At 48.6% G+C, this 13,136-nt stretch overlaps 1 protein-coding gene across 1 annotated transcript; it reads left to right on the top strand.

Moving 5' to 3' along the window:
• Nucleotides 1–355: 355 nt before the first annotated feature.
• On the top strand, nucleotides 356–823 carry LOC119304349 (ethylene-responsive transcription factor ERF095-like). The gene has a single exon (XM_037581532.1). It carries the CDS (start codon nucleotides 387–389, stop codon nucleotides 744–746), a length of 360 nt encoding a protein of 119 aa, XP_037437429.1. The 5' UTR covers nucleotides 356–386; the 3' UTR covers nucleotides 747–823.
• Nucleotides 824–13,136: the final 12,313 nt, after the last annotated feature.

Below are 13,136 nucleotides of genomic sequence, written 5' to 3'. Positions count from 1 at the left end.
CGTTTGATGGGCTGGATTTGCCCATCGCGGCTGTATATGCTCTTATATCTCCCGTTTCTAAATATAAGTTTTTCTAGAGATTTTCAATATAAATGACATAAGGATGTATATAGATATAGTTTAGAGTGTAAATTTACAATTTTGCTATGTATGTAATTCATATTGTATTAAAATCTATGAAAAGATTTATATTTAGAAAGGAACGGAGGGAGTACCGACGTATATGTACGTACACTGTACATGCCCGGCGGCCCGCCTGATCTTTCTATAAATAGCTGCGCGCTGTCCAAAGCTGGTCACATGCAAATTCAGGTCTCAACCTTGTCCCTGCTTACTAGACACACAGTACCTAGCTCGCTCTCTCTCTCCCTCCCTCTCATCGAGCAATGGAGGATGACAAGAAGACCAAGTACCGCGGCGTGCGTACGCGGCCTTGGGGCAAGTTCGCCGCCGAGATCCGTGACCCCGAGCGTGGCGGCGCCCGCGTCTGGCTCGGCACGTTTGACACGGCCGAGGAGGCCGCGAGGGCGTACGACCGCGCGGCTTTTGCCCAGATGGGCGCCACTGCCGTGCTAAACTTCCCCGGCGAGGCCGGGGGCGCCTTCGGCTCGTCTTCGTCCGCCCCGGCTGGCTCCGGTGCCGGCACGGGCAGGGGTCGCGGGGGCACACAGAAGATCGAACTGGAGTACCTCGACGACAGCCTCCTGGACGAGCTTCTCGACGACAGCAAGTACGGTGGTAAATGAGAGAGAGATTCTCTTGCATGCACGTATATATGCATGCATACAGAAGAAATGGCCTACACAAATACATACTTTTTTCGTAAGAAAATACTTGTCATCAAAATGGATAAAAAGAGATGTATCTAAAACTACACACACATACTGACACACATATCATACCACATCCATATGGGTTATATTACGTGATGCATCATGCATTACAATACCGTTCACATACTTGCATTTAGTGGCAATTTCCACCACTGGACCAATGTCATGTATGCTACAAATAACAAAATAATCGCTTTTGTTTCATGCCCTAAACAGAAGACACGCCGAACGTGCACAGTACGCGTACGTATTTCTGTGATGAATGAACTAGATATATCATGGCAAAACAAGGCAATATGTACGTGTTACTGTTGTATCTATATATACGTGGAGAAAAATAAATGTTGGGTGGCGGCATCTGCGGATCATTGTATCTAGCTCTAATGGAATCTGCGGATCATATCGTTGAGCCGCCATTGTAATGTTATCAATGTGGCAATTGCAAACCTGACATTTCTGGTAATATTATATGGCAATTCTCGTACCATCCAGCATGCGTGAAACGTGATATTCTCTTTGCTTTCATGGAACATTGACATATATGTTCGGTCGTTGCACGCTAAAGCTGGCCACTAGAGCCACCGCTTTAGTGCTATGTTTCTGTGCATATTATGGTGGTGCATGGTTGCATGCATGAATGTGCTAAACCTTTATGGTTCTCTTCGCGTGTGTAATCTATGGGCTGCGGCTGCTTACCATCTCTTTGGTTGACATGCATGAATGTGGACCTTGGAAGACCATTGGCTGAGCGGCTGCTCTAGTAAACAAACGCACGAGAGCTGAGCGGCTGCTCACGTGATTAATTATTAAGGAATCTCTGGTAGGTTCATATAAGAGCTTTGGTGCAAGTACTCCCTGATTTAAACCACAGACCTCCACCTCGCCTAGTTAATTCCCTCTCTCGTCACTGCCAAAAAAAATCCCTCTCTTGAAACAGACTTTCACCCCGCTTTATATATAAAGCAACGAATCAAAGTACACGGCTGAACAATACAATATAGTGGGAGGATCCCCTTACAAAGCAGATCAAAAGACCCCTGAGCTCAATAACAACAGCCCCAAGAGGGTGATGGCGCGAAGCGTCGCCGCTGCCGAGTCCGAGAACAGGCAAAGGTTTTCACCATGAGCCCTGACACAGGGACGAGATCCACGACGTTGTCTTCAAGAAGCAAGCGGCACCCACGGGCATCGCCTGCGCCAGAAGCGCAGAGCTTTCGCTCGGACACTCGCCTGCACCACCAAGAGGACTCCCGGCCACCACTTCAACGAGGGCCGACTTGTCCACCCCAGATCTAGGCACTGCTAAAGCATGCCTGAGCCTCCCGCCACTACATCCCTAGTCGCCCACACGACCAAAAGATGGAGCCACCGCCACCACCACGAAGCCTGCTGGTAAGCCAAACGTGGAGCCTGCCGTCCGGGACCATGGTCCCGGCATCCATGCCCCTGGGCACTAGCCCGGCATCAGCCACCATGTTTGGGTCGGCACGTCCATAGTAGGAAGCGCCATCGCCTGTCTCCAGCCGGTCCCGGTGGACCGGGGAGGGGGGGGACAACCCAGTGACAACTGATGGCCACCGCTGAGCACGCTCGAACACTGCCATGTCCATGGTCATTGGCGTCGATACATACAACGACACAGCAACGCCGGAGAGCAACCCTTGGACTGACGCCACAATGACACCAAGCAAGAAGGGGACAACACGAAAGCATCCAACGCGGACGAAGTCAACCCCGGTAATTAAGCACCGCCGGGCGTCGTCCACGACCATGATCCAGATCTGCGTCGTTCATCGAACGCTAGCAACCCGGATCACACCGCTGCCCAACCAAAGCAGCCATGCCACCCCATCACCTCCCACTAGCACATCCCGGACCGCATCTGACCTCTCCTACCCGGAGCGGCTGCTCCGACCTGCCACGGGCCCAAATCCAGCCCGCCCGAGCTCAAACCCTAGGTCATAGCCACCCCAGACGCATGAGCGTCGCCAGCATGAACCAATGAGAAGGGAAGCCACCTCCACCCCCCTGCACCCGCCGTCAAGCTCAATGGCTATGCCGCGACCACGCCGACAACCAACGTGATGCGGAGCATCCCACGTTCATCCCCATGTACACTCCGACTACTCTCCAAGCCTCAAGAGGACATATGACGAGACCTCGAACATATTCCATTGGACACAAGGTGAACTCGCTCCTCTCTGAATCGTCACTTTCTACATGTGAGACATGGCTACTACCTCAAGCATATGTGCTATGCATGACCAGAAACCAAGAGGAGGGCATTGGAACAACTACGAGCATTGGACAAGACGGCGAGGACACCAAGTGCGAGGAACAAGAGGAAGAGCTGCCAGGAAGCTACAGCTCTAGGACGTCCGACGACCTCCAGACGACCGATGATCTCCAGACGTCCGACGCCTGGAGACTCCACCAGCCAGATCAACTCCAGCCGAGGCAACCTATAGCGCCCAGACGACCGCCCGACACCGGATGTCCGATACTAATCAGCGCCCGGACGACCGACCTCGACCGGACGTCCGACACTATCGGACCAGAGCCAAAACATCGGAAGTCCAAAGACTTTCGGACGACCGGACGCCCGCGAGCGACTGGACGACCGAGAGCCGTCGGACGTCTGACGCCTGTCTGTGCACAGAAATTGGGCCCGAGCCCATGTATCCCTCTCCCACTAACCCCTTCGTGGACCTAGACTATAAATACCCCCCTACCTCCTCCTAGCTAGGGTTAGCATTGTGATAGCTCATATTTGAGATAGAGCTTTGCTCATCCACTTGGTTACTTCTCTTCAGAGCTCATGACCTTTTCGGAGAAGATCCCCCAAGCAGATTCAAGACCCCATCATGGGAAGACCATTCAAGACCTCCTCACGGAGAAGACCTTTTGTATCGTCCTTTGTTGGCCTTGAATCGTGTATCACTCTTTGTGTTTCGAGGATCTAGCATATGTGTGACCGGATCTTATTGGTTGAGTGATTTCTCTTGTGTTTTCCCTCGTGTTCCCCCTCATTTTTCCCTCGTGTTCTCCACGTTCTTCGTAGGATCCCCTCCAATCGTGAAAGATCAGGCATCTAGGGTTCTACCCTACATCATCTTGGATCAGAGCAAGGTTGATCACAAATTTGGAGCCCCTACCCCCTTGTTTTCTAGCCTAATTTTGTTGTGTTCTTCCCCAATTTCGAAAATTCCCACCAAAAATTGCCCCAATTTTTTTTGTGATTTGTTGGTGTGATGATGTTTTGTTGATTTTGATCCATGGATTTACTTTGTTCCGAGTGGATCTAGCATCTCCCCAAGTTTCCCTACTTTCCATCCACGAAATCTCATCAATTTTGTCCCCAAAATCCCCAATTTCCGCCCAAAACCGCGTCCCAAAACTCGCATCTTGCGTTGACCCCGACCCACAGGACGACCGACGTTTTTCCGGACGTCTAGAGCCCCTGGAACCATCGGACGACCGACACTTACCGGACGTCCGACACCCCCGATCCAATACCAAAACATAGGATTTCCGGCCATTTCCGGACATCCGTCCCGCGCTCCAGCCACCGGATGTCCGACCCTTATCGGACGTCTGACCCCTGTAAAAACTGACTTCGGCTGATTTTTGTTTAGGCCATAACTAATTCATCCGAACTCCGATTTTTACGTTCTTTAGCTCATTGACCGAAAAAGGCTTTCGCCCCGCTTTATAGTTGTGGCACCCCGGCTCAGAGCGACCGGTTTACCTTGCATTGCTAGCCCAGAGACCTTGTCTTCTGGCAACACACAACAACATGGTACAGAAAACAACCGATTTATTCATGCTAGCAGAACATAGTTCATATTACAACGGTTACCGAGGCCAGGCGGCACACACGATGCGGATGAACGATGTGTACATTATTTAGTGAACATAAAGGGGCTCGATCATGACAACTACTCGGCAGCGGAACAACATCGTAGCGGGACTCCATAGCACAAGGACACCGACGTGGACACGGTCTAGACTCGGACATCACTCCTTTCCAACGGGACTTTCCTGAAATCTGGCATGACACGCCAGGTCAATACATTGAATGTACTTGCAAGCTCACAATAAGCATAAACATGATGACAGACAATATTATGTTATTTATCCAATTAAACAACAATGCAACCATAAGTTCAACATGCTGTGACTATGCTCAACAGGTACTCATTTTCCCGACTTGCTTACCAGATGTGACCAATAAACATGATATTACCAAAAATATACTCGTGATCCTTACGGCGATCACAACCCGACCAGCTCATGGCCCGTGACCCTTATGGCGATCACAACCGGACCAACTCGTGGCACGTGATCCTTACGGCGATCACAACCCGACCAACTCATGTCCAACTCAACACGATGACCTCACTGCCATCCTTAGTGCAATTTAGTGTGCATATTTATTAAGTGTTGACCCATGGTGTACCTTACTTTCGAGCGTGTCCGTAACCATGGACTCGGCTATCGATAGATTAAAAGCACTCTGCAGAGGTTAGTACACTGTACCCACACTACGGAACCCATGGCCTCGCACTCCCATTCGGGTGGACCAACAGCGTTCCGACGAAACAATTTCATTGTCATGACACTCTCCCGGCCCTTCCGACTCAGACCCCACCGGGCTAGTCCTAGGTGACCCCATGTCTACCTCCAGACACCTCGACCACCGTCGTGGCCACGATCCACTCTAGGATCCGGTACCAAAATTAACTTAACAACGGGCTCACAAGGTTATGCTTGCCTACCGGGACAGGGTACAGCACGCCCATAACCTTCCCTAAATTGAGGCACCGACCAGAGGCACGACAATGAAACGCATTAAGGCCGTCCCATACTGGCAAATGTGGTTGCACTGGGAAAGACTCGTTTCAGCGGCACCACGACCCGGTCAACAACATGTTCAAGTTGAATTATTAATCAGGTTCAACTTAATGTGAAAAGAAAATAACCGGTGTCATACTGCCATACTATGCATCACTTAACATATGCATCACATAACCGTGCAAAGACTGCACCAACCACGCTCCTATGGAGCCATCATAAACTCATGCTACTATTCTGGTTAAAACCTCTCTTTACTTATATCAGAACCATTTCTAGCATTATCATCATTATACCTCAAGCAAAAAGAATATTTAAATTACTCATCAAACTCTATGACCATATTATTTATTTATCTCTTGCAACTAAGTTCTCCTTATCTTGCCAACAATATTTACTTTAAACATTCTGATGTTCAAGTATTTTAACATAACAAGCATATAACAGAATATATTTATTATATAACTATTTTAAATGCATCAATATTCATAAGTTCAAGTATGAAAATCATAAATATTGAAGTGGCACCATAAAAATGTTACTGTGGCTTGCCTTAGCACTGATGAGGTTCACAAAGCTCCTGGTGATCCTCAAGACAAGCTGGTTCTTCTGAAAATATTCAAAAACCACAAAACAAAAAATATCAAGAAACCTTCTGAAAATTGCCAGAAAATCTAGACAGCAAGGAAAAATCCCATCTTTTGGGTGTTGTTAGATCTTTGGACACAGAACATGATGCAAAAAGAATCACTGCATTTGGACTGGTAGAATAAAAGTTATGTCCATTTGAAGTCTCCTGGAATTTAAATGAATTTGAAAATAAAAACAGAGAGGGGGTGACGTCGAAGGCATAATCTCCCGGGGCGCCACCACTCATACCACTTCACGCGCATAGTGAGTGGCTGACTAGAGGGCCCCGCTAGTCAGGCCGGAGGGAGGGGAGAGGGAAACAGAGGGGAACAGCGATTCGCCGGAGGTCACGCCGGCGAGGAGACTTCTTGGAGGCAAACGAGAGGGAGGGATCGACGGAGAAGGCTATTGCGCACCTGCCCGTACCTGTAGCGTGGCTAATGGTGGCCGAACGGCATTGGATTTGTCCTCTCCAGCGGCGACAGAGGGCAGAGGTTGCCAGAGTTGAAGAATACAGCGGCTTGGGGTGGCTCCAGGGGCTCTAGCTAGGCGTGTTGGCTTCACGGAGGAGAGGCGGAGGCCCTGGCGTGGTCGCCTTGGATTGGGAGAGGCCGGAGCTGCGGGAACGATCCAGAGGGGATCGTCGGTGAGCTCGGCTCGGGGACGGAAGCCCGCGGCCTGCCCGGCCGGGCTGCGGCTTCTAGTGGCTCTAGGAGGGAGTGGGGGTGACTTGCGATGCTCCAGGAGGCTGCGGAGGGAGGTTTTATAGGCGGGGCTGCGAGGAGGGCTCGGGCTCTGCCGGAGGACACCTGTCCCCGGCGCCCGGCGACGAACGGTGCCAGAGGGCGATGGAGAAGGCGACGGAGGTCACGCAGCAACTGTACGCGGGCACGGACGAGCACAGGAACGAGGGGGAAAGAGACAAACACAGTGCGCGCGCACTGTGCCGTTGGCCAGACCGTGCCCGTGCTTACTGCGGCGAGCTCCGGCATCAGCGAGCGGCATGGTGGAGTTATGGGAGTGGAGACGAGGATGGTGGCAAGGGGGGGACATGCTTTGGCCGGCCGAGCAGCGAGCACGTGCTCCACAGAGGCGCTGGCGACGCGCAGAGCGCGCATTTGGCATGCCAGCACGCTTGGACGAATGCGGTCACCGCGTGGACCGTGACATCAGGCCACCTACGCACTAACAAGGATGTCTGGCGTGTAGTCCTTAGTAAACTTAGGTGTTACCATGGCTCGGTTTGGTTCCAGGTGCAGTAGAAGTAAAATGGTGATGAGGTTAAGTTACTGGATAGAAACTTTGGGAAGTTACTGTGGTCAAACCATAGGGATTCAAGGGCTGAGCTTTGGGGTTTTACTGACTCTTACTGAGGTAAATAAGCTCAGGGAAAACCAGCTACATTGGAGCTAGTAAAAAGGTAGTTGCTGTAGAAACTACCATCTCAGACCAGAAGTGATTTTATTTTCTGTAGCCAAAATACTCCAAAGAGTGGTGGAATATTTTTGCTCAGAAATGTGCCCTAGGCTCCAAAGAATATTTGGGATTTTCCTCAGGATTTTTGGGGCAACAGAAATGAGGGTTGCTTTGGAGCTCAAGGAGTTTAGCTAGGGTTTTGGAGGCAAAATGAATATTTTTCGTTTAAGAAAAATATTCCAAGCAATATTGTTGGGTTGGCCAGGGGTGAAATGATGGATTTGAGGAGGAGAGGGGACACTTGGGTGAAAATCAAGGGATACCCAAGTGGTCAAGTCCAAATGGAATGATTCAAAACTCCAAATCCAAAATCAACTCAGCTGAAAATCAAGCAAAAAAAAAAAGAGGGCAAAAACCAGGCTGTGACAAACCTCCCCCACTTAGAATGAATCTCGTCCTCGAGATTCGGTTGCTTGGGATAACCATTCTGGATAACATGCCCTTAGAAATTCTTCTGATTCCCAGGTTGATTCTGACTCGGTATGATGCATCCATTGAACCTTGTAAAACTTTCGTGACTTACTGCGAGTGACCCTTTCCATCTGATCCAAAATTTTCACTGGCCACTCTTCGTAGGTCAAGTCCTTTGCCAGTTCTATCTCTGCCAAATCAGTCTTTTTCTCGGGTGGTGAGATGCACCGTCGCAGTTGTGAAACGTGGAACATGTTGTGCACATCTGACAGTTTCGGAGGCAGCTCCAACTGATATGCCACAGCACCTACTCGTGTCATGATGGGAAATGGACCAATAAACCCGGGTGCCAATTTTCCATGGGTTTGGAACCTTTTTATTCCCTTCATGGGTGTAGACTCGAAGGTAGACATGTTCTCCGGGTTCAAAACTGATCTGTCGGTGCTTTGCATCGTAATAACTTTTCTGTCGCTATTTGGCCAGTTGTAATCTATCTCGGATCTCCTTGACTTGCTTTTCGGCTTCCTGCATGAGATCTGTTCCGAAAATACGGCTATCTCCGGTTTGAGACCAATTTAATGGAGTGCGGCACTTACGGCCATACAAAGCTTCATAAGGTGACATCTTTAAACTGGTCTGGAACCCATTGTTATACGAGAACTCGACGTACGGCAAGCAATCTTCCCATTGTGGTCCTTGGGCTAAAACACAGGCTCGGAGCATATCTTCGAGTATCTGATTTACTTTTTCCGTTTGCCCATCCGTCTGAGGATGATAAGCGGTGTTGTATTTTAATTCCATTCCAAGGGCTTGATGGAGACGGGTCCAGAAAGCAGAGGTGAAAAGTGAACCTCGGTCAGTAGTGATGGTTAGGGGAACTCCATGTAAACTGACAATTCTGGATACATACAGTCGGCAAGGTCATCTGCTCGGTATGAGGTTTTGACTGGGAGGAAGTGGGCCACCTTGGTTAATGTATCCACGATGACCCAGATTGCATTATTGCCTCGTCGGGTCCTGGGTAATCCTGTGATGAAATCCATACAGACATCGTCCCATTTCCATTGTGACACGGGCAGTGGTTGGAGAAGTCCCGCTGGTTCTGATGTTCTGCCTTAACTTTGTTGCATATGTCGCAACAGGCCACGAAATAAGCAATGTCTTTCTTCATTCCATCCCACTAGAATATTTGCCGAAGGTCTTCATACATTTTTGTACCTCCAGGGTGGATTGAATACGAGGATTCGTGGGCTTCTGACAAGATTTTCTGCTTTAGATCAGCTCCATTAGGCACAAAAATCCTTTCCCTGAACCGGAGGGTACCATACTGATCCTTCGAGAAATCGGATGACTTGATGCGTTTCTGCATATCGGCATCGCCTGGCTGGGCCTTGCGGATTTCTTCCTCAAGAGTAGGGGTAACCGTCAGAATATTAGCAAGGCCAGCCTCAACTATGACCAGGTTGAGCTGAGCAATTTCTTCTTTAAGTTTGGAAGGCAGAGATTCCAGCATGACATTTAAACTGACGGGCTTTCGACTGAGTGCATCAGCAACCACGTTGGCCTTACCTGGATGATAATTTATTCCAAGATCATAATCCTTGACCAATCTCCAGCCATCTTTGCTGACGGAGATTTAAATCCGGCTGAGTAAATATGTATTTGAGACTTTTGTGGTCGGTAAAAATTTGGCACCTTTTTCCAATGAGGTAGTGTCTCCAAAATTTTAAAGCATGAACTACCGCGGCCAATTCCAAATCATCAGTGGGGTAATTTCCTTCATGGGGTCGTAGCTGTCGTGAGCGTAAGCTACTACCTTGCCATCTTGCATAAGCAAGCACCCAAGTCCTTGCCAGGAAGCGTCGCAATATACGTCAAAGCTGCGGTAGTTATCTGGAAGTGTTAATATTGGCGTAGTTGTTAAGCGCTTCTTTAACTCGGTGAAACTTTTCTCACAGTATGACGTCCATTCAAACTTCTTATCCTTTTTAAGCAACTCCGTCATGGGCTTAGCAATCTTGGAGAACCCTTCAATGAAATGACGGTAGTATCCGGCTAATCCAAGAAAACTCCGAATCTGAGACATGGTGGCGGGTGGCAAACAGTCGAGCACGTCTTTTACTTTGCTTGGGTCCATGGCTATTCCTTCAGCGGATAGCACATGTCCGAGGAATCCAACTTGCTTGAGCTAAAACTCGCATTTACTGAACTTGGCGAACAACTGGTGTTCACGGAGTCGTTGTAACACTGCACGGAGGTGTCCTTTATGCTCTTCTTCACTTCTTGAGTAAATAAGTATATCATTGATAAAGACGACCACCAACTTATCAAGGAAATCCATGAAAACTTTGTTCATCATGTGCATGAAGAAGGAGGGGGCATTGGTGAGGCCGAAGGACATGACAGTATATTCATAAAGACCGTAGCGAGTGGTGAACGCGGTCTTGGGAATATCCTCCTTCTTAATTTTGAGCTGGTAATATCCAGTCCGCAAATCAATCTTTGAGAATACCTTGGCTCCACTGAGCTAATCAAACAAATCATCAATTCTTGGTAGAGGGTATTTGTTTTTGATTGTGACATCATTCAACTGTCGGTAGTCCACACACATACGAAGGCTGCCATCTTTCTTGTCCACAAAAATAGCGGGTGATCCACATGGCAAGGTACTGGGGCGGATATATCCTTTTTGGAGCATTTCATCGAGCTATTTCTTTAGCTCTACCAATTCGGATGACGGCATTCAATAATATTTCTTGTGTATTGGTGTGGTTCCGGGCACAAGTTCTATTGCAAACTCAAGCTCTCGGTCAGGTGGCATGCCTGGCAGTTCTTCTGGGAATACATCGGGAAAATCACTGACCACCGGAATTAATTCCATTTCTGCTATTGCTGTAAAAACCATTTCCTTGGAAGGTATGCTTCTACGAGCAATAAACTTGGTAGCTTGTCCATCTTGTCTGGTCAAGTTGACTTCTCGGGTCGCACAATTTATGCATACTTGGTACTGAGTCAGCCAATTCATACCCAAGATAACATCCAATTTATCAGACGCAATAAGTATCAAAGACGTCGGGAAACGGATTTCGTTGATACTGACTTCCAGATTGCGGCAGACAAGATTGCTTTAAATAATAGATCCCGGGGTTTGTACCAGCATATTCTTGCCCAAAAGTGAACAAGGAAATTTGTTTTGGGCGACAAAACTCTGAGAAATAAAAGAGTGGGAAGCCCTAGAGTAAAATAAAATTATTGTAGGTATGTTATTAACAGGGAACATACCAATGACAACTTCGGGATTTTCTTGGGCTTCGTCGGCTGAAATATGATGAACGTATCCCGTGACGTCGTGCTGACTTGGACCGGCTTCCAAATAATGGATTTGAGGCTTGAACGTAGCATTGGTCCGGTTGTTCTTGGGACACCGCTTGGCATAATGTCCGGTTTGTCCGCAACTATAACAGGAAATGTTGCGCAGGTGATTCTCCATAACTGGGTTGAGCACGTCATTCTTCACTTGGGTGGTGGTCTTGTTAACATTTTGTTGCCAACTAGGCCGGTACGCCGCCAGAGTTGGCTGCCAGGTACGAACCTTATGCACTGGTTGCATTTCCTTCTTGGGCTCAAACTAGCGGTTGTGATCATTATGGGCAGACTTATTATCTGACACGAGCTTGTGTTCCCTTTCAGCAATAAAGGCCTTGTTCACCAGGGTTTGGAAATCTGGAAAATCGAACACACTGAGAGCACAACGAAGTTGCGGGTTTAATCCACCAAGAAATTGCTCCATCTTCCTTTCTTCAGTGGCCACGTCGTATTGAGAGTAACGTGACAGGTGATTGAATTTTTGTAAATATTCTCCCACTGACTGACTTCCTTGGAGGAGCGTGAGAAATTCACGCTGCTTAGTCTTCATAATTCCCGCAGGGATGTGATATTTCCGGAATTGCTCCTTGAATCTTGACTAGGTAATTGCTTCATTCTCAGTCCCTATGGCTTTCTCACTTTCCCACCATATGGCAGCAGCACCTTCCAGATAATGTGTTGCAAATGGAACTTTATCCTCTTCATCGATTCGAGCAACCTCAAGTTTCTTTTCCATAGTTCTTAAGCAATCATCTGTATCCAAGGGATCAACGGCCTGACTGAAACTGGGAGGCTTAGTCCTTTGAAAATCAGATAGCTTGGAGTGAGAGGCAGGCTGATTTCCATTCTATCCAACCATTGCTTGAATACTTCTGAATATTCCCATTAGATCATTGTTTCGTCGTTCCTTGAACATACGCATAATTTGCTCGGTGGAGGGCGGATTTGGCGGTGGTGGCAGTGGTGGAACGTACGGCTCGGGTGATTGTCCTGCCTGTCGTGCGGAACGCCGAACTGGAGAACCCTCGCGAACGTTGCTACTGCAGCCTCCCCGCGTCATCCTAATATGATTTTCCCAAGTCAATGCAACTGAGATGAGAAGCATTCAACAAAAACTGAGGAGAAGCCAGCAACAAAAACCAAGCGAAATCGAAAAGACGAAGAAAATACGGCAAATAAAATAAATTCCAACATAATTATACATAGACTCATACATGAAAGATAACAACATGCCAGGTCCAACTACCCTCATACATGAAACGAAACATCATGACTCGTACGACTACATCCATACTCCATCCCGACAACTGAGAATACTCGAAAGCTCTACTGCTCGGCTGGCGCTGCGGGGTCCTCTCCTGATGTGGACTCGGATCCAGAACTGACGGGGTTAACGGACACCTCCGGGTTAAAAGTGACACGACGACGCTGCCTCGAGGGCTCTCCCTCTGGGGCAGGTGGAGGGTGGATCATCGGGGCTGCAGGAGTGGCGAGGAGTGAAACCCACTCGGCAGGAGCACTAAGTGGACTCGCAGTCGCGATGCCCGAGCTACTCGGGGGAGTAAC

Source organism: Triticum dicoccoides, chromosome 1B, assembly GCF_002162155.2.
Source record: "Triticum dicoccoides isolate Atlit2015 ecotype Zavitan chromosome 1B, WEW_v2.0, whole genome shotgun sequence".
NCBI lineage: Eukaryota > Viridiplantae > Streptophyta > Magnoliopsida > Poales > Poaceae > Triticum > Triticum dicoccoides.
This window is presented reverse-complemented; position numbering and strand designations above follow the sequence as displayed.

Excerpts from the sequence above, each read along its gene's own strand:
- LOC119304349 (XM_037581532.1), top strand. The coding sequence starts at position 387 with ATGGAGGATGACAAGAAGACCAAGTACCGCGGCGTGCGTACGCGGCCT.